The sequence below is a fragment of the Giraffa tippelskirchi genome, chromosome 11 (assembly GCF_054371585.1).
Source record: "Giraffa tippelskirchi isolate mGirTip1 chromosome 11, T2T-mGirTip1v1.2.pri, whole genome shotgun sequence".
NCBI classification, from domain to species: domain Eukaryota; kingdom Metazoa; phylum Chordata; class Mammalia; order Artiodactyla; family Giraffidae; genus Giraffa; species Giraffa tippelskirchi.
In genome coordinates, this window is record NC_137285.1 from 2,903,169 (window position 1) to 2,925,653 (window position 22,485).

The window sequence follows — 22,485 nt, forward strand, 5'->3', positions numbered from 1 at the left end:
CAGTCATCAGGTGAGGGATGATGGTAACCCAGAACACAGCGGTGACGGGAGCAATGGAAAGAAGTGGAGGCATTCAAAGCTATTACACTACTATTCAAAGAGACATTAATAAAACTAACAGGCTTGGATATGCTGATGAGAAGAGGTGAAGGACACCTGGGCTGTGGCCTGGGCAGTGGGCGGGTGGCAGCAACATTCACCGGGACAGGTAACAGTGGAAAAGAAGTCAGTCTGGGGGGGAAGACTGAAGGTCCAGTGGGGTCTGAGATGCCCACCAGACATCCAAAGGGACATGTGAAGTCAACAGAAGGACAGTTCGTCTAGAACTCGGTGGAAAGGTCTGGACTGGTACTGGTTTCATCAGTGTGTGGAGTATATGGTCACAAGAGTGTGGAGGACGACAGGAGCCGCGGGGGTGGGTGAGGCTGCTCAGGGAGGAAATAGAGTACCCGGAGGGGAGGCAACATTTCAGAGCTGGGTAGAGAGGGGTGAACAAGCCAGAATGACCAGAGAGATCGGGGAAACTCAGGGAAGCCAAGGGGAGGGGCCGCTTCCAGAGTGACTAAGACAGCAACAATCAATGCTAACACCTATTAAGTCCTGATTATGGCCAGGCACAGTGCTGAGTGCTCTGAATACACGATCAAATTTAGTCTGCACAACGAATGACCTTTTGAGATGAGAATCATTTCACTCCTTTATAGATGAGGAAACTGTGGCAAAGAAAGATGAAGGTGGCGACTCAAGCGGCGCTGGGATGGAAACTCAAGCAGCCTGATTGTGAACTCTGGTTCACATTACCACCTCCAGCGCAGCTCAGGAGGCCAGACAAGATGGACTGACGGTGGCCGGCAGACGGACTGGAGGGGCTGACCTCTGGACCACCAACAAGGGAACGTACCAGGGGAGAGACACAGTGGAAGCCAGACTGGAGCCCACTATCAAGAATGCTCCAAGCTAGGAGACCAGGCCAAGAAGTCAAATCTGTGTCCACAACAGCAGCCAACTGGGCGCTTTAATACAGTAGACGATGCTCCAAGTGAAGTCAGAATGGTAACTAAGGACCAGAGTTGCCCCTGCGGCCCTGACCCTTTACATTATCCCATCCTAATGTTCTCCGTGCTCTCTGATCCGCTACGTCTGTCACGCTCACAATGACTTCATGAAGTAGGTAACTTTCACCACACCTTAGAGATAAGAAAATGAGGCTCACCGTAGCCAAGGAACTGGTCCACAGTTACACAGCTGCTCTGGCTCAGTTAAAGCTCAAATCCAGGTCTATTGTTCCTTTGTGGAAGTCAGAGTGGAAAGAAGACCCCACCCCTCACCCCCACCCCAAGCCAGAGAGACCTGAATTCAGATGTCAGCTCTGTGTGACCCTGGGCAAGTTACCTATCCTTTCTGGGCCTTCCTGTTTCAGGATAAAATGGGGTTGCAGGATTACTGTAAGTCAATCTAAGTGAAACCGATTCAATCAGATATCTAAGTGAAAATCCCAATACAATGCTAGTAAATATCAGTCGTCCATCCCTGGCTCCCCACAACCCCTCTCCATCTCTGCCCCAGTAGCTGCTGCGGGGCTTCTATGGGGTCTCGGTTTTCTCCTTCCAGAGAACAGAGCAGGATTAAGGCGCACAGTGAAGGACACACAGTGGGGCTACATAACAGCAGTCCCACCCTGTTCACGATGGAGTCCCCTGTGGGGGGCAGAAGGCGGCCCAGGTGTCTGCCCTTTCCCTTTCCTGTGTGGCGGGCCCCAGGCCCCTGACAGCCCACCTTAATGACCTGCTGCTGACTGTTTCCTTAGAGATAAACTAGACAGGCATCAAGGGCTTGAGTCAGTAAACGTGGCAGCAGCACCAACAGTACAACAGCAGGGGGCAGGGTTGCTCCACTGACTCCCACGCCAGGAGCAGGTTAACAGCACTTTCTGTTGACCTAGAATTGGGGAAGCCTTTGACCCGAGGTCCTTCAGTGCTATCTGATGTCATCAGTGGTCTCTTTCCACCCTGACGTTACAGAAGAGGAGACCCAGTCACAGGGAGGTTAAATGACTGCCCCAGTCAGGGATGCAAAGACTCTGGTAAGCGAGGAGGCGGGACACTGAGGCTCAGATCCCAGCTATGCCAGCTACTAGCTCTGTGACTGTGAGCAAGTAAGCTCCACTTCCCTCTATTGGTAAAAGAGGCAAGAGCAGCACCACCATTATTAGGGTGCTGTGGGAAGTAAATGAGATAATGTACGTGAAGTGCTTAGGACAGTGCCTGGTGCAGAGTGAGCACTCGATAAATGGTACCTGTTACTCTTAATTATCAAGCTACTGCGCTTGTGTGGATGGAGGTGTGGGTGCTCTCAGAACCGCAGAAAACCCTCTGTCGTCAGCCAGCCCATTACACCAGTCTCGGTGGCTACGTCTGTGATTTCTTCACCAGTCTTTCCTGGAGTCACAAATTTAGAGGAAATGGTCTGCAGCTTGATGAAGTGACGACAGCTTTCTCTCTGCAGCATCCCTTTTCCAGAGCTCTGCCTTTAGAAAACACTTCTTGAAAGAGAAAGCTCTTCATGATCCTGAGGAAGAAGGCTCTGAAAGTTCACAGGAGCCTTATGGGGGGAGGGGGCATGGTGTTTCCCTCTGAAAATGATGTCAGAGCAGGTCAAACAGCAGAGTTCTAGGCTGGGGCCATGAAGACCAACAGAGGCAGCTTTTCCCTCCTTCTTGGCCAAATGTCTCTGACGAAGGTGAAAAGGGCAGTCTTCAGAAAACCCGTCACCTACTTTGCAAAAATGCCAAGAGGCCAGGTCACCATTCACAGCTTCTTGTTTTAACCTCAGCTACAAACAGCGAGTGCCAAAAAATGGATGCTTTTGAATTGTGATGCTGGAGAAGACTCTTGAGAGTCCCTTGGACGGCAAGGACATCAAACCAGTCAATCCTAAAGGAAATCAACCCTGAATATTCATCGCAAGGACTGATGCTGAAGCTGAAGCTCCAATACGACACTGGCCACCTGATGGGAAGAGCTGACTCACTGGAAAAGAACCTAATGCTGGGAAAGATTGAGGGCAGGAGGAGAAGGGGACGGCAGAGGATGAGATGGCTGGATGGCATCACCGACTCAATGGACATGAGTTTGAACAATCTCTGGGAGACAGTGAAGGACAGGGAAGCCTGGCTTGCCGTAGTCCATGGGGTCAGAGTCAGACACAGCATTATCAACTAATCAACAACAACAAACAATGTGTGGCCCAGCTGCTTTCCTCCCCAGCAAGAGGGGGCTGGTTTTCCAGAGAGCTTCAGAGAGAAGGGCCCCAGCTCTAGAACCAACAGCACTGCTCATGGAGAAGGAAGGTCAGGGGAACTTAAGAGTCCAAATGGGCCCACTGCAAAGGCTGAGGAGAGGAAGCGGGAGGGGTGGTCACCAAGCGTCCAGAGACCCGGGGGATCCTGGCCAGGCGCCCACCAGCACCAGCACGATTACGGACTTCCAGGAGGTTCGTCGGCTGGCCTCCACTGTACAGCCACGGTTCCCAGCCTTAAGTGGTTTCCTATTGTCCGGGCACCTGAGAATCTGGCGGAAGGCCCTATCAGAGGCAAGATTACGGATGTGGCTGCAGACAGGGGATGGGCTGCTGTAAGAAGGCGAGGGGAGGAGTTTGGGCCAAACTCCAGCAATTTCTCCATTCAATATCCAGCCCCACCCTGTGACTAGGAAAACAAAGGTGTGGGGGAAGGGGAGAAGAAAAGTCATTTCCTTTATTGTAACTGGAGCCCAGCTGGGTAACAGCAGGGCTGGGAGTCAGAAAGAATGGATTTCTTTGGGTAGCTTGAAGGGAGGGTCCTGCAGCTAGCAGACTTGACCTGGGCCCCTCTGAACTCACACTCTGAAATCAGATGAGCTGGAGTGGAAGAGACCTTTTAAGACCGTTCAGGCTGAGGCCTTGTGCTCCTCATAACCAAGGTCACTTCTAGAGTCAGAGAGAAAATGTAGTCCTTCCAAGCCCTGAAGATATTCCTCCAATTTGGGGCAAAGTCAAATTAGCAAGATCGAAGCAGTTAATCCTAAAGGAAATCAACCCTGAATATTCACTGGAAGGACTGATGCTGAAGCTCCAATACTTTGGCCACCCGATGGGACGAGCTGACTCATTGGAAAAGACCCTGATGCCGGGAAAGATTGAGGGCAGGAGGAGAAGGGGGGCAACAGAGGATGAGATGGTTGGATGGCATCACCGACTCAATGGACATGAGTTTGAGCAAACTCCAGAAGATAGTGGAGGACAGGGAAGGCTGGCATGCTGCAGTCCATGGGGTCACCAAGAGTCGGAAATGACTGAGCAACTGAACAACAACAAATTGGTCTCCCCAGGGCAGACTGCCAGGCTCTGTCTGAGGGTTCCACGTCATCCACTTCATGGGAAAGCTCAGGAGTGAGGAGACACGCCCCGTCAGTAGAGAGAGATCAGAAAGACTCTGTCCCCGAGGCAAAGCTGCAACTAGGAGACTGAACTGAACTACTCTGCTTCCCCTACAGGCATGACATTGGTTTAACTGTGCCAGGGTGGTTCAAAGTTAAAATACACATGTGCATGTAGGGGAATACAGACACACACTCAATGTAACACTTAATGACAACTACTGATTATTAATGGTTTTCTATGTGTCAGGTGCTATGCTAGGGACTTTTTACAGGTCATTACATTTAATCCTCCTGAACAACTTTGTGGGACGAGAACTATTCTTTTCCCCATTTTACAGATGAGGTGCCTGAAGCTCAGGGAAGTCACTGACGGTCAGTTAATAAATTGCAAAGCCAGGATTTGGAAACAGTCTCTTCCACAGCCTGCACTCTTTGCCACCAGGATAACGCGCCTTACTTCTTTATGAGCATGTACTTGTGTCTGTCTCTCACACACACACACACACACACAGTGTACTCTAACAAGCCAGCATCTCACCAGACCTACTCGTGATCCAAGACTTCAGTTCTAGAGCCAGCTCATTTCATCCATGGCCTGTCCATGTAATTTTTGTCTTTCTGGTTTCGGGCCTCGAGTCTGTGATACGAAGGGGCTGTATCATTCAGGAAGTGGTGCTTCTAATTATAGGAGAATCCAGCAATTCTCCTATAGCTTGTTCTACCCATTCTTGCTTATTTTGGACAGAAGATATCCATACAAATAGGAAAGTGGCAGGAACAAACATGGCCATGTGGATTGGAAGCCAAGGACAGTGTCAGCCTGGGAACTCACAGGGTTCTGATGTTGCTGGTTTGGCTGAGCTGTAAAATGAAAGGGCAGCCAGAGGCCCCTGCAGCTCTGACACTCTGCTCCTATCTTACCAAAGAAGCAAAATAGAAGTAGAATCAACTTCCCTGGGGATAAGAGGAGTAACCAAGGCAATCAGATGCACAGCGAAGACTGGTGAGCTCTGGGTTAGAGCTGAAAGGGCAGGAAAGTGCTCCAACTCCTCCTCCAGAGGCCAGAGCCCTCCAGGCCAACCCCCCACGTAATTCCCTGGGCGGAGGCAAGTGCTCAAAGGTCAATTCAATAACTTGCTGTCAGCACAGGGGATGCTTTGCTGTGAGTGGGAGCGGGAATTTACAGCACGTGGTGCCTGTCTACACGCTCTCGTTCTCCGTCGTGAGCACAGCCCTGCTACTTCACACCACAAGGGCCACAAATGCCCACCCAGCCTCCCAGTGAAGAATGACTGCGGGCCAGGCGCTGGGTTACACTCTGCATTATACAAAGACAAGCTCCTACTCTCGAGGATCCCAGCCATTCAGTGGGTATCTACCATGGGCTGGACCCTTGGCATATCTGACTTCATTAGATCTCAACAATCTGTGAGAGAGATGATTAACATCTATATTTTCCTGATGAGGAAACTGAGTCTCAGGGAGCAGGAACAGATCTGACATTAAAGGCTGTGCTGTTTTCAAGAAACCAAGCTGCCTCCAAACAATCCTCTAAGAGCCACTGATACAACAGCGTTAATAACAAAAAGCAGGAAGCTAGCGAGGCATCCTGGGGTGAAGAAGAGCTGGCTCTGCCAAGAGCCCTCAAGACACGTGTGTAGTCAGAAGTGCAGGCGCGGGAAAGCCACATGCTCTCGTCCTCAGTCTCCTCATCTGGCGGGTGAGGGTGCTGGACACCCTGAAAAGGGCTCCTCCCATCCCCAACCCCCCCACCTCTAGCCGTACCTGGCCCACGTGCTTTTTTCCACTTCCACCTGCTGTCAGGGGGCCACACCTGACCTCTGCTCACGTGCACTTCCTGGGCACCTCCCTCTTTGCCCCCTGAACACCACCCCTCGAAATGGAAACTCTCAAGTCAGAAGCTTGTTCTGTATCTTCCAGAGGATGAAGGCCAGTGCCTGGCCCGCAGGGCACTGGTGAAGACAGGCACATGGGCTCACTTACCGGAAGCAGGAGGTGTGCCAGGCTTCGCTGACGGTCCTGTACAACCTCTGGTTGGGAGCGACGTGGTCTCCACAGCCCTGACACCTCCAGGCATCTTCACCTGCACACAGAACCGAGGGGTTCAGAGGCTGAAGAAGCAGGGAGTGCGGGGGCAGGATCCCTACCTTGTAGAAGAAGATGGAGTTAACAGACTCTGGTGTTGGAAGGACTGAGTGATGCTCTGCTACATGCACAGTTCCCTCCTCCACAAGATCCCTGCTGAGCAATCATCTGGCTACTCATCTCCCCAGCGACAGGGACTCCATGGCCTCAAAAGCAGTGTCGTTCCACTTTTTAAAAAATGGTCTGGCACTTCCCTGGTGGTACAGTGCATAGGAATGCGCCTGCCAATGCAGGTGGCCCAGCTTCGATCTCTGGTCCAGGAAGATTCTAACTAAGCCCATGTGCCACACTACTGAGCCCTGTGCTCTGACTGCTGTGTGCCTAGAGCCTGTGCTCCCAAGAGTAGCCCCCAGCCGCTATGATGAGAGAAAGTCTGAGTGCAGCAACAAAAGACCTGAAGCAATCAATCAATAAATAAATAAATATTTTAAAAGCCGGTTCTGGTTGTTCTTTTTTTTTTTTTTTTTTTTTTACTGAAACAAAACCTGCCTTTTCCTTCCTTTCAGCCCATGCTTACAGTCCTGAGTACATGAAATGAACAAGTCTCTTTCTTTTCGGGTCAGCCTTTCCTACAACTGTCCCTAGCCAGCACCCAGAAAGGTCTACTCTCTAGGTTACACACGTTGCAGCCTTGTCCTTCTCCTCAAATGCCCTACTTGTGCTGATTTCCCATCACTTCATCCAGGAGCTCATTCCTTCAATCAGCATCATGGGTCTTTTCATTGGACCCGTCAGTCCAAGCTCTACACTGGAGGCTGTTGGATAAATCACCTTGCTCCTGGAAGAGGAAATGCGCTGGAAAAGAAACATTCTTCCATATTGTAATTTCTTTTTTACTGAGATGTTATTTCACAGCAAAGAACTTAGTTCAGAGAAAGAAATTACCAGTACAGTAGGAAAAGAACAAACATTTCATGAACGCCTCCTACTTGCCAAGAACTGTGCTAGGTTCTTTCACAAACCCAATCTCAGTTCTCAAAACGATACCATGAGACAGGTATTATTATATTCATCTAACGGGTGAAGGAACTGAAACTTGGGGCTGGGGGTGAAAGCTCAAGCGGCAGCATTAGCTTCCCAACTCAGGTCGGGCTCACTCTAAAGCCTGTGCTCTTTCTAGTTCCTGCTCATTCTGCTCAGGGGAGCCAGGAAAGTGTCTGCAGGGGAAGCTGAGCCTTGAAAGACGGGGAAAGTTTACTAAAAGGCTGAAAAAGGATGCGGAAGGGCTGTGTGGGCTCAGAGATGAGTATGGGCAGCAGCACAGAGTCCATCCATGTCCCTCCAAAAGGGACAGAGCACAATGCTCCTGTTGTGATTCAGATGCTAACTTCGTGAAATAAAGCGGGCGGCTGAGATCAAGTTGTGGTACCTGACTCGGCCCTACGAAACGGGGCAGGGTTGTCACAAGACTCTGTTGTGCACCCGTGTGTGCAGCTTTGTTCTCTCTGGGTAACTCCAGACTGCCACAGGCATAGTGACAGGCACTGGACCCTGTTTTACAGGCACAGGGGCCATGAATAGACAATGCACGGCTCCGCACACTTCAAGACTGCTTGGCGGCCTTCTGGGGCAGCCAGGGCACCGGCAGCTGTCCTCAAAGCACAGAAGAGTTGAGCAAGCTGGCAGAAGGTTTTCAGGCCTCAGCCCACCCGCTTCTCTCCTATGCACACAGTACCTCCTGGATCTAAACTTCTTAAGACTTTCAAGGGGGAGAAGCCTTTGTGTTTTGAGGGTGGGAGTGCTCACACAGTGCACCAACAACCTCACAAACTCTGAGGCAGAAAAGTCTGAGACAACTCCCTCCAACCGGGTTATGGGTGAAACAGTGGTTTAGTGAGAGGGTTTTTAGTGAACACAGACATCAAAACGAATCTTCCCAGCTCTGGAGGTACCGGCATGAAACATTTTGGGAACTCTTACATGAAAGGCCTATTAAGACTGCCGCGTCTCACCCCCAGCAAGTCTCATTATTTTAAGCCACACCTGTTTCTTGCTTTTACTTTTTAACCCACAAGGAAGTCTCTGAACTGACCACCGACTTACTCAACAATTTGTCTTGGCTCTGAGTGACCTCTGGCTGTTTCCAAAATTCAAGAAGAATCAGGACTTTCCACTATGAAAATATTCAAGCTAACTTGTTATGTCCATACCCTCCAGAGCCTGCGGTGCTCTCCAGTCTTGAGAAACTCAAAGCCATTAAACACACACTTAACACGTGCTCTGTGCTAGACATTAGGGGCACAAAAATCAAGATTCCTGCCCCAACTTCCTCCTCTCATTTCCACCTGGTTCCACCTCTGAAAAGTCTCCGTGTCCTTCAGCACGGCCACTGCCCCAGCGCGAGATCAGGCCTTTGGCCTCTCCCCCTGGGGCACTGCAGTCTCAGCTGACTCACCCAGACTCCCCAGTGTCTACAGAACTCAACTGCTGGGCACTGCGCTCTGCTCTGGACTCCACCCCACCCCACCTTTCAGAAGACAGTCTCCACACCATTCCCTTTTCCACTGGCTCCTTCCAACTGCCATTTAAATAAGTTCACGTCTTTCCCACTAAAAACAAATCTGGGGCCCGCTTTCTCCTCTAGCTACCACCCTTGCTTCTCCACTTCATAGCCACATGTATTAAAAGCTGTCTCATAGAAAATAAACTTATGGGACTCCCCTGGTGGTGCAGTGGATAAGACTCACTTGCCAATGCAGGGGACTGGGATTCAATCCCTGGTCCAGAAAGAGCCCACACGCCATGGAGCAACTAAGCCCATGAGCCACAGCTGAAGCCTGAGTGCCCAGAGCCTGTGCTGTGCACCACAAGAAGCCACTGCAACGAGAAGCCCGTGAACCACAATGGAGAGCAGCCCTCACTTGCCCCAACCAGAGAAAGCCTGCACAACCATAAATACATATGGATCAAGAACAGGCTGATGCATCATTAAAAACAACAACAAAAAGGGCTTCCCTTGTGGCTCAGCTGGTAAAGAATCCGCCTGCAACGCGGGAGACCTGGGTTCAATCCCTGGCTTGGGAAGATCCCCTGGAGAAGGGAAAGGTTACCCACTCCAGTATTCTGGCCTGCAGAATTCCACGGACTATATAGTCCGTGGGGTCACGAAGAGTCGGACACGCCTGAGCGGCTTTCACTTCCCTTTCCCTTTCCCTGGCAGTCCAGCGGTTAAGACTCCGCCTTCCAATGCAGGAAGTGTGGGTTTGATCCCTGGTCAGGAGCTATGATCCCACATGCCTCAGGGCCGAAAAAATAAAACATAAAACACAAGCAACACTGTAACAAATTCAATTAAGACTTAAAAAAAAAAAGAAACAAAACAAATTTATAGCTACCAAAGGGGAAAGGGCAGCAAGGGATAAATTAGGAGTTTGGGATTAGCAGATATAAACTACTATATACAGAATAGATAAACAACAAGGTCCTACTGTAAAGCATGGGGAAACATATTCAATATCCAGGAAAACCCAAAAACCAATACAACATTGTAAGTCAACTTAAAAAGAAGCTGTCTACGCATAGTACACTGCTTTCATTTCCACACTTCCTATTTACCACACAATCCACTGCAATTTGACTTCCACCCCCACCATTTCTCTGAAACTGTCTCACCAAGGTCAACAGTGACTGTTATTGGTAAAGTCAATGGCCATGCTGCGGTCATTCTTTCAGCAAATATTTCTTGCTGCCAACTATGTATCTAACTGTGCTCAGCAGGGAGAGAGCAGCACACAAGAGACAGGTTCAGCACAGAGCAGGTACTAAACAGTAACATAATTACTGTCATTATAATCGTGGCAAGTCGCATGAAGGAGATATCAAGTTCATATAACGGAGCAAATGGTGTTGGGTAGGGCACACAACAACATATTCCTTAAGGAAGTAATTTCCAAGTTGAGCTCTGAAGGATGAAGAGAAATTAACCAGGCAAAGAGGAGGAGGAAAGGATAACCGTGGAAACGGGTGGCGGGCAGATCTGTGCAAAGGTCCTAAGGCAGGAACACAAGCTCCTCACACACACTAAAGCTGGCTATTGTCAGCTCCTTGGCCTACTACAATCCCTCAACAAACATTTATTGAAAGGAGGACTTCCCTGGAGGTCCAGTGCTTAAGAATCCGCGTTCCAATGCAGGGAACATGGGTTCGAGCCCTGGTCCGGGAAGATACCACATGCTATGGGGCAACTAAGCCCATGCACCACAACTACTGAAGTCTGTGCACTCCAGAGTCCATGTTCCACAACATGAGAAGCCACCGCAAAGAGAAGCCAGAACGTTGCAATAAAGAATAGTCTCTGCTCACAGTAGTGAAGATTCAGCCACAGCCAAAAATAATGATAAATTAAAGAAGAAAAAGGAAGGAATGGCCCTCTACAAGGTGGCCCCAAAGAGCCTTTATCTTTTAACACCCCTTACAAAGGAATGTTCTAGTCACATCTTGATCTGTTTTTTATTCCTGTCACACACATTCATATTCCTGCATCCTAATGCTCACACCTCTAGCTACTGTGGGTGTTTAGGCTACTGTTTACCCACCTTTTCTGCCCTTCGTCAGATGCCCATCTTCCCTTCATGGTCCCCTAAGGGCAGGAAGTGTTTGTTTCACTTTGTCAAATACCCGCTTAATACCATTTGTTCTGTAATTACAGTTCATTGTGTTTCTGCCTCCTTCAGTCCCTCCCTCTCTGCATCTCTGCCTCCAGTTCTAAGGGGCAAAGATTGTATCTTGACCATCTTCAGATCTCCAGGGCCTAGCCTAAAGGTGGGTGCCAAACAGATACTCCTTTATGTGGCAAATCCAACTGAAAAACTGGACCCAGCTGCCAGCTATCGAGGTAATTTCCAAAGATAAGCTCCAACAGTCAGCAGCATGAGTCATCTGGAATGTGTCCTGGGGACTACCTCCAGGTAAAGTCACAGGAAGATGTCCCGGTCTGTCACACCGTACCTGCCCTAGGCAATTCCCTCAGAACCTTCAGCCTCCCAAGCCTGGACTCTCTTCAGAAAAAAGACTCTTGGTCTTTTCTGCACCCTTACAGTCTTAAAAGTTAATGATTCTCTCTTACAACCTTCATTCTAGGAAAAGGAAGAGAAATGTAGTAATACAAAGTCTTGGAGATTTCGGTGAGGCCCAGTGGAAGACCGATCTAGAGTGCTGTCTGCTTGGGAAAGTCTTCCTCTAAGAAAAGACCTCATTGTACCAGGCTGTTCACCTCTCCCTTGACTGTGTTTACCGATCCTGTTTGCAGACTTAACAGTGACTACTGATAGTCAACAGTCTGGAAAAGGGAGCTTGGCTATGTAAATGTCCTCAGCAGCTTTGAACAATACAGAGCCCTTATTAGGTGTTTAATAAATCAAAAACCTATGCCTTCACAGACTGAGACTGAAGGCAGGAGAAGAAGGGGACAACAGAGGATGAGATGGTGGGATGTTATCACCAACTTGATGGACGTGAGTTTGAGCAAGCTCCAGGAGTTGGTGATGGACAAGGAAGCCTGGCATGCTGCAGTCCATGCGGTTGCAAAGAGACTGAGCAACTGAACTGAATTGACTGATGCCTTCGCGGTTATTACTGGGATTTGTTGCTTTTAAGAAGTGCTAAGTGTGCGATGCAGACAAGGTGATAATTGTAACAAATGGCTCATTAGGAAGTGTCTCACCTTCAGAATCTTTGGAAAAATGGTATAAAATATATTCAGCTTATACATGCTTCTCTCTCCCAACTTAATAATTGGTGATATGACCCTCAAACAACCCGTGACTCTACTGGGGCAGGCACAAGGGCACCAGGATGGTAAAGCTAAAAATCTATTCAAACCTAACCCTTTCATTTTTCGAAAACATAAATGGGATCAGAGTATAACTGAGTTCTCAAACCATGAGAAAGGCTCAAACCGAAGTTCTGAGACCACCAGACCTGTTGCATTTTCATGACCCTAGGCAGCCTCAAACAAGCTGAGACTTGCTCAAGACTACAGTTACTCCGTGGAAGGCTCAGCCTGCCACCCCAGCTCAGAGCCAGTGCATTTCCCATAAGACGCTAACATTCACCTTAATCTTGATCTAAGAGTTGGGTTTCTGCAAACTAGTCCTTTTCTGACTTCAAAGTGGTGAGAAATTCCCAAGTGCTGAGAGCTCATGAAACCATAAAGCCTGACCTGAACCAACATGTACAGATTCTATCCTTTCACTTGAGAAAAAAAATCTTTGGTGCTTCTCATGTTCCACTAGACAATGAGAACCAGGAACAAAACCCAGCCAATTCAGTGCAGCACAAAACAAGTATGGTGACTGCTGCGCCCCCCGGGAGTTGACAGGTCAGGTATAGAAATCTGATTTGTTCAGGGATAAAGCAGGAAGCCGAGGGGCAGGGCAGCAACTGGTAGGAAACAGCCAAGAGAAAAAATATCACATTTTAATGAAGTGACTACCAATAAAACTAACAGTAATGATTTATGTTCCAGTAGATACTCTTCTCTGTATACCAAAGGATTTTCCTCCTCACTAGCTTCCCAAATATACCAAAGGGAGTGTCTAAGGAAGAAAGATTAGATGATTTTCAAAGATGCTTATGGACTTTTCTGGACCTTAGATTCTTCATAAAAGGAAGGATCAGATTATTCCTACGACACCAAACCAGGGGCCTCTCATTTTTCAGGTCAAGGCACAGACACAGGAATCTCAGAAGGTTTTGTTCTTGCTGTTGTTCTCTTCTGCCCTTCTTTAGTTTATTAGGAAACATTTGTAAGGGTTAAGCAGAAGAACTGGAATTACACCGGGGTTTGAAACCTGACTCCGTGTCCTTGTGCAAATTATTTAACCTCGTGTCTTAAACTTTTTTTTAAGGAAGTAAATGAATAACTTTCTCCCCCAGTTCCTATCAGTTTTTAAATTGAAATATAGTTGATATACATTATGTTAGTTTCAGGTATACTGTATAGCGATTTGATGTCTGTGTACATTATGAAATGATCACCACACTAACTTCAGTAACCACCTGTTTCCGTACAGTTACTACAATGTTATTGACCATATTCCTTATGCTGTATATTACATCCCCGTGGCTTATTTTATAACTAGAGGTTTGTACCTCTTAATCCTCTTCACCTATTTCACCTCCCTTGTCTCTTAATCTTTAAAAAGAGGATAATATCATCCACCTTACAGCATTACCAAGAGAATTAAGAGAAATACATTACATGAAGATACCTCCCACAGTGCCTGGCACTTAGCTGGCAACTGAATTGTGAGTAGCTTTCCTTCTTGCTTTCCTGTATACCTAGGGAGCTGGCTGGGGAAAAGGTTGAGCTATTAAATACACTAGCCTCAGGACTTCCCTGGCAGTCCAGTGGTTAAGACTCTGCATTTCCACTACAGGGGACACAGGTTCAATTCCTGGTGGGAGAACTAAGATCCTGTATGCCACGCGGCCAAAAAAAAAAAAAAACCCTGGCCTCTAAAATCTGAAGGGAAGGTTTTCAAAGCAAATTCAGCAAATGTTTTCTATGTGCCCACATGCAAGACACAAAGTAGGCCACAAGCTTCTGGGGCCCTTCATGAATGTAAGGGGCAAAGGTATGTGCAAAAATAACACACCTCAAAGAGGGACAGACCAGGCGCTGGGGGCAGGGCAAGCTTGGTGGAGTAGTAAGATATTTGGTAGAGACACAAACAAGACAGGTGGTTCCTGCAGCTTTTGGACACTCAGGTTCTCACTTCCAACAAGTTTACTTAGCAGTGAATGAGTGGGCATTTTCTTATCTGGGGGAAGGGCTATACAAATTGGTGAACCTGGTTAATCAATCGTACACTCTTGGATGGTCATTCTCAACCCATTGTCAATGGCAGGAAGAACTACTTTGAGTCTTTCTTATGTGTCAGGCAGTGTTCTAAGCACTATGCAAGCATGAACTAAATGAACATGGTTGGAAAAATCCCCTGGAGAAGGAAATGGCAACCCACTCCAGTATTCTTGCCTGGAGAATTCCATGAACAGAGGAGCCTGGCGGGATACAGTCCATGGGGTCTCATAGAGTTGGACACGACTTGAGTGACTAAAAACTAAAAATCAAAAATAAAGATTCCATGAAATAAGGACTAGTATTGTTTCCATTTTACTGAAAATGAAACGGAAATGGTCCATTAGCAAGTGTTAGAGCTGGAATTAGACCACAGGGTCTGTTAACTCCAAAGTCTATGTCTTTAACTACATTCTAGACTGTTTTCCTGGAAAAATAAATCATAGCCAGAAAGATCTGGCCAAACAGAATCCCAGGATGGATGTTCAAGGTTTATTTTAATAGAATCAAGCAATGGTTTCATGTTTAGCTACTGCTGGATGTGAATGAATAGGCAAGAGAGTCTAATTCTTGCTACTGTATAAAGAAAGGTCAAAAGTGGGAAAGAACAGACTTGTAAGAGATGCTACAGTTCCTCGTCATCTCACTGAAACACCAAAGTGATACCCGGGGGTGGACCCCACCCCTCCCTAGTATGCCTGAGCCTGAGCTCCCTGCCTCAGTTTGCACTGATCAGAAGCCAGCCCTGGGCTAGAAACCAGCCCAGCCTCCAGAAAACGCAGACAACCCACCAGGAATGTGGAAAGCCTAACAGTTGGGTTTCTATTCTAGGATGGGTTTCTATTCAGCTTTAAAACCTTGTGGTCTTCTTGGACCCTACCTTGCTCCTTCCATCCCATATCCAGGGCCATTGGTGTCACCCTGCCCTGACCATGACGAAAGGCATTTCCTCTGGTTGGTGCCTCCTTCCCCATTCCTATCACTAACAAGCTCAGCTCAGGGCCCAAAGTACCTTACTCCAGACTGGTGCTCTTCCTCACCCTTGTCCAATCCATCCTGCCCACCAAAAACAGACTGATAGTCTAAACATAAAATACCCACATCATGCCACTAAACCTATGGTCTCTACTGCAGACCGGAAAATTCTACAAGCCTGGCATTAAACTCTCCACAGTCTGGCTTCATGCACCTTCTCAGCCTTACCTTCCACTTCCTATGACTCCCACACCTTCCAATTTTTGTCCTCACCGTACATATCAAGTCACCACCCTTGTGAAGATCTTGAAACTCAACAGCCTTTGCAACTGTACTCCCACAGTTTCTCCCTTACCAGGATATCAACCTGCTAAATCCCATCCCCCTTTCTTTAACCTACCTAAGATTTCTCAAATCTTACCCTCAAGTATTCCCCGAACAAATCTGATAGCCACTCTGGACACCGTGCTGTTCTTCAAACATGCCAAGCACATTCCTGGCACAGAGTCTTTGCTCATTTTCTTGTATTCCTTGTCTAAAATCTTCTTCCCCCAGATACGCTTCATTTCTCTGCTCAGGTGGCATTAACCACAGAGGTTCCCATGACCTCCCATTGCACCTATGCCCTCATCAAACTTCATGTCTCTTCAGAGCATTTACCCCTGATATATGATATTCATATATTTACTTATTGTCTATCTCTCACCACTAGAACATACACTTCATGGGGGAAGGGATTTGATCTATCTTGCTCTGTGCTGAATCCCCCAGGCCTAGAAGTGTTTGGTATACAATAGAACTTAATATATATTTGTGGGATGAATGTATGAATAAAGTTCTCCTTCACCTGTGAAATTCCCTAGTGTTATTACCTGAAAGCTTCCCTGGTGGCTCAGATGATAAAAGAATCTGCCTCCAATGTAGGAGATGCAGGTTCCACCCCTGGGTCAGAAATATCCTCTGGAGAAGGGAATGGCTACTCACTCCAGTATTTTTGCCTGGGAAATCCATGGACAGACGAGCCTAGCAGGCTACAGTCCACGGGGTCACAAAGAGTTGGACATGACTGAGCGACTAATACACACACACAAAATGTTATCATCTACAGGACTCATAATTGCTTGTCTTGATTTGTTTATTTTTTCCTTAATTATTCTAAATAGTGAATTTCTCAAAGGCACAAACCACATATTACTCATTTCCACAAATATTTACTTAAGGGCCTACTGTGTGCCAGACCCTGTACACCTCAAGGACTTTGGACTATTGGAAAGAGCACTGGACAGGTCAAAGGTTAGTCCTGGCTCTACCACTAGCTGAGTGACCCTAGACAAATCCACCTTCCTTCCTGGGCCTCAGTTTCTTTACATGTAAAATGAGGAGAGTTACATTATCTCTAGCATCTGTAATACTTGGACCCAGCCCAGTGCCTTAGACATCACAGGTACTCATCAAATATTTGATTTCTTTGTTGCTGATTCTCCTGTTACACAGGAATCTGAGTTGTCTTGCAACACAGTTCAGACATAACAAGTAAAAGTTTAAGTCCCACTTCCTTCTCTGACTCCACGGGCAACTTCATTCTAGCGTTTGTGATATAGAGAGGATGATGCACCAAATTTGAAGCTGGAAAATATGAATTCTGACTACCGCCATTTATTTGGCTTTGGAACCTTGAACAAGCAATTTCTGAACCTTAGTCTCCTCTCCCATAAAACAGCCATATTGACCTTCTCTTAGCTCTTCAAAGGCACCACATGCCTTCCTGCCTCGGGGCCTTTTTATGTTCCCTCTGCCTGGAAAGTTCTTTGCCCTTTCTTAGCTGGACTAACTTCTAATTTTCAGGGCTCAGTATAAACTTGCTTTTTAAAGGAATGTATTCCCTATCCACTCTCCTTGCCCCTGGTGCAATCTTACTGCAATTATCTCAATTGCTCAGCCCAGTTATTATGGCATTTATCTCAATTGTCACCTCATTTATTTACTGTTCATCTCTAGGAGTGTAAGCACTACAAAGGTAAGAACTGTGTCTGTTTTGTTTATCTTTATATTTCTCAGTGCTTAGCTAAGTGCGTGGTCCAGAAGTATCCAATAAATATTATTATGGAAGAATGTACAAACTAATGCATCCAGAGGCACTAATACCTCCAGACAGCTTTTTGGTTCCTTCAGAGAGAGATCCAATAAACACTACTGCATTCTAAGATCTTTCACAAGTTTCTGAGAATCAAGGTTCAAGATGGGGAACCGACATTACCCAGATGGTAGAAAAAAAAATCATTTGAGATAAAGAAACTCTGGAAGCTTAAAAAAAAGTAAAACAGGAAGGGACAGGCAGCATGTCTACCCCTAGTCCTCTTTCTCCAGAAGCCTATTATCAAGAATAAGGAGAAAATGCCATGCTCCCACGGTGAGGAAGTGACCCACTGGTGGCCTGCTCCTTGTATTCAGGATGGAGGAAGTGACTGTCCACAGGCTGAAAGCCAGGAAGCGGGGGCAGATATCCAGGACAGTCTCCCTCCTCCACTATTCCCTCCTGCCAGCTCTAGAAAGCTTCTGGATGCTGACCCTGGTCGACCTAGAGGCAGGGCCACCCACACAGGTGGCTGGGAAACGGTAAGGTCCTGGTGCTGGGGGACAGACAAGGAGGGCAGGAAGCTGCAGGGTGGTGTGAGGTGATGGGGAGGGGACTGCAGGCCCAGCCAACCTAACCCTGAAGCTACCCTTCATCCTTCCTTCCTTCTAGGAGGTGTTGGCACACATTTCCTCTTTGCTCTCAGAGCCCCACCCCCGTGAGGGCCCCGGGGGGCCTACTTGCCCCAGAAAGATCCACTCTCTCCCTACCCTCAATGGCTTCCTAAACCCCCAAGGAGCCCACACTGCTTACTTCCTGCAAAGAATCCCAACGCCCAGGAGACCGACCGCAACATACCCGCCAGAAGCCTTGGATCCCATGGGGAAAGCCCGACTCTCCTCAATTTTCCACAGAAAACCCATTACCCGGGGTAACTTCTCCATTCCCTCAGAACTGCCCCAAACTCTGAGGTTCCCTACTCTCCATGTTCCCTCAAACCCCTCACTCCAAGGAAACCCGGGCTCCTCAGCTTCTACAGTTTTAATTTGGGAACCTGCAGCCGCCAGGGCCACAGAAAATGATGCGCCCCGGCACTGCCCCCTCTCAGGGACCTCAGCTCGCGGGAAACCGACCCACTCCGCTAGCCCCCCACTTCTCGCGAGCCCTCTTCCCCGCCCCCCACAACCTCCGAGTCTTCGGGGAGCGCTGTGCTCACTCGCCAAATTCTCCCTCTGAGGAGCGGGGACCACACAGACCGAAACCTCCGAGAGGTCACCAGCTCCCCTCAGGCGCCCCGAGCCCAGGACAGGACGGCGCGGCCCTTTCTTACCCGCCTGCGCCGCCATGGTCCCGGAGGCGCGGAAATGAGGAGGAAGAGACCGCTGCCACACCAGCTCCGCGAAGCTCCCGCCGCCGCCTCAGGCGCGGGCGGACCTCAGCCCCGGGCGCGAGCGGGTTGCACCGCCTACGGCGCCCGGGGAGGACCAAACCCGCACCTGGCACGGGGGTCCGCCCGCCGACGCCCCGCCCAGCCGATGTCAGGCCCCGCCCCCTTGACTCGAGCTCTGTGGCGGCCCTAGCGCCCCCTAGCGCTAGAGGCGCCCGCCATGGCTCGAGATCTCAATTCAGAGGACCCTCTACCCATTTTACGGAAGAAAACAGGGCTAGAGGGTCAAGTTTGACTACTTCAAAATGAGCTGAACTGGAATGGGAACACAGGCTCTTAATCTCCAGTTCAAAGCTCTTTTCAGTAGAGTATTTAGAATCAAGAATATGAATCTGGAGAAACCAGGTTTACCCCTCAAATAGCTTTGGGGAGGGTGGTGGAGGGTGAGCTTTTCTTGGAAGCTTCCAGCTCAGGGAAGTCACTTGTCTGTGCCGCTAGAAGCAAGCTCACACTCGGTGGCATATCCTTAGCAGGCCAAGTGTGTATATAAATGAATCCGGAACACCAGATCTTCCGATGGAAATATACCTGTGGTCTGGATTTACCCTTTTCAGACTCCTCTTTGTAGAGAAGAGCCCTGGACCAGGATTTAGGACAGCAGACTGGTTTCTGGCAGCCACTACCTGGCTGATGGCCTTGAGAACCACTTCCCTCACTGGATTTGGTTCCCTGTGTGATGAAGGGTTGACCACATCAGCTGGTCCCTGAGGTCCTTCTTGTCTGATTCTCTTGTGGTGGGTCTTTCCTAAGATCAGATTTAGGTCATGAGAAAGTGTACAAATGACCAGGAAGGGACAGGAAGGGGGCGGCCCAAGGAAATGAATCAGGACACTCCCACCAAGGACGAAGTTCAACCCAGCTGACTGCAGTCCCAGCAAAGGTGAGCATGGAGTACGCAAAGGTGAGCACAATTCTCTTCTCTGCTGCCCTGACCATGTAGTGCAAACCAGATGCAGGTCGGATGGGCCCCTGATGTCCTGAGTGTGAAGAAAGTGCTGAGGGGCAGTGGGGGAGATGTGCCTGACTTCTGTTAGTTCCTGGGAACCCTCTTTAGCAGCCAGCTTTAGTGTCTGAGGAAATCTCTGCTCTGATGTAGTAAAGACGAAACTGTGTGTTGAGTTGAAGTGATGGGGATCCAGGGAACTCTCCTGACAAGCCACCTCAGGGCTACACAAAAGGCGTGGGACTTTTATTTGTCCTGCACGTGGAAGAGGTTACACTGTATTTTCCCAGACACCCAGGCAGTGGCAGCCTTGGAACCAAGACCCCTGGGAGGCTTTCCCTCTTCCTCTGCCCCACAGCAAGGCACCCAGGTCTGTTTCATCTCCTTCCTCACTCTCACTTCTTTCCCATCTCCAGCCTCATGGTCTTCATCCACTGGGAGTGAGGGGATAAACAACTCCCCCAAGTTGCCCCCTGGGAAGTTGAGGGAACTCAGAAACGCCAAGTTAAAATGTAAAGGAAGAGAACAGCAGTCTATAGAAATGATATAACCCAGAGAAAGCTTTTCAACATGGACACAAAGAACTTTCCAAAAGCACTTATGAACTCACAGGGAGTTCTGGAGGGCAGAAAAGGCCTGTATGTGCAGGGAGAAGGGCCCCTGGGTTTCTGGTACCAGGTCAACTGTCCAGTTTGATGACAAGACCATGGCTTGGTCAGTCCTTGAGGCCAGATACTGCTGATGACTCACCATCAACTCCCTGGGCCAAAAGAAATGGAAACCTGGGCCCTGACACCACCACCTTAAGGTTCAAGCTCTGCCATCCTGAGGGAACTGGCCAACTGGTCGACAGCCAGACACTCCCAGTGTCGCTTCCATGAGCTTCAAACCAAATCAGTCTAGGATCTTGAATCCTCTCCCTGAATCATCCTACCTAAAATGGACTATGAATCGTCCAAAGTTATGTTTCTGTCACCTCTCTGCTCAAAAACCTGTAATAGATCCCCACTACCTACAAAATAACAGCCAAACCAGGCCCTCACGAGCTAACCACATCTCTACAGCCTTCTCTTCCTACTCCCATCACTCCAGTACTGCTTTTCCTGAATGCATTCTGTGCTAGTATCATTCTGCCATTCCTACAACCACCAGCTGTGCCCACTGACCCCACTGCTCCCCATGTTCTCTGTAGTTTTGCTGTCCCATTCTGCCAGAAGTACAGTCTTGTTTCTTAATGCTTAACACACTGTTATTTTCAATTATATCATTTTGCAACCCCTGTGAACTAATCGAAATCTGTACTGTCCAGTGTGGTAGCCACTAGCCATATGTGGCTATTTAAATTGAGGTTAAAAACTTCAGTTCTTCAGGCCACTAGTCACATTCCAGGAGCCTGACAGCCACCCGTGGCTAATGATTACCCTGCTGCACCATGCAGACAGAGCACATCTCCACCACTGCCAAAATTCTATTCCATGGTGTGTTCCAGACAGTGATCAGTAAAGGCTGCTAACATCATAAAGAGGGACTCCCAGACATTATGTGTCTCCTGCTATGATGCAACAAGTATACACTACCACTTATGACACAGTCTTACAAAACAAAAAATAAAGCCTGAATCTGGCCAAGTCTCTAGACTTAACAATCAATTTACAGGAAATACAAAAGTAAGCTGACTTGGTTAATACCACAGTGATGCAAACAGCAAAAGTGAAGCTGTGGGAAACTCAACAGGACAAATGAATTGGTTTCCTTAACAGATAAACCCCAAGGGAAAGAAAAGAGATGGAAAAGGATCATATAGATATAATAGAGACTCAGACATCCAATACCAATGTATGGGTCTATTTTGGATCTCAACACAGTACGAAAAAGTTATGAGACAACTAGGAAGATCTGGAACAATAATTGGATACATGATATTAAGGAATTACCCCTGATTTTTAAAGGTACATGAAAAGTATTTCGGTTAGTTTTAAAAATCATTATTGAAATGCACATTGAAATATTTAACTGATGAGACATGACTAGAATTTGCTTCCACACACTGTTCCAACAGGACAAATGAATTGGAGAGCAACAGTGTGAGAGTGGGGATAAATTAAGATTGGACCTGTGTTGATGGAAGACTGGTCCATGGAGGCTTTACTGTCCTGTTCTTCTGTGTCTTGTTTCCTTTCCTTACTGAGTTTATGAACTCCTAGAGCTCGCTTATCTTTGAATTTTCTACTACTACTTGACACTGTTCAACTTGGTAACTGTGAGGTCAAAGTTTAAGAGGGTGAAGAGAGCTCCTTTCAGAGGGATGACCTGTAGCTCTGATGTGCTGGGGAGCCTGAGGCTGGGCCAAGTTTGTAACCTACCGTCTTCCAAGGAACCTCACCGAACAGCATGGCCCCTGCTCAAGGTGGAGTGCATGGCTGGAGGACAAGAGTCTGTCTTATCAAGGAACATGGAGAGACATGCGGACACTCAACAACCTGATTTTCCTCAAGGCTCTTTCGGGCCACAAACTAGGCTCCATGGTGGCAGCCTGCAAGCTTCAGATTTCCATACACTTATCAGAACTGGGTCTGCCTGCCAGACAGGTCACAACTTGGGTGGGGCTGTCTATGGAGCCAGGCCTCCACCTAAGCTCCTCATTCCTAATTATCCATGGGT

General features: G+C 48.1%; 1 protein-coding gene across 9 annotated transcripts in view; it reads right to left on the reverse strand.

Annotated features, from left to right (window-relative positions):
- LIMK2 (LIM domain kinase 2) overlaps window positions 1-18,854 on the reverse strand; it is a 54,481-nt gene extending 35,627 nt beyond the window's left edge. For all 9 annotated transcript variants that reach the window (XR_014068976.1, XM_081542397.1, XM_081542403.1 and 6 more), the window contains exons 1-2: window positions 18,765-18,854; window positions 6,423-6,522 (exon numbers count right to left, since the gene is read on the reverse strand). Coding sequence is in view for 1 of the 9 variants with exons in the window: in XM_081542397.1 (XP_081398523.1) it covers window positions 6,423-6,522; window positions 18,765-18,780 (116 nt within the window). In the remaining 8 variants the exon portion in view is untranslated. The remainder of the gene's footprint in view (window positions 1-6,422; window positions 6,523-18,764) is intronic.
- Window positions 18,855-22,485: the final 3,631 nt, after the last annotated feature.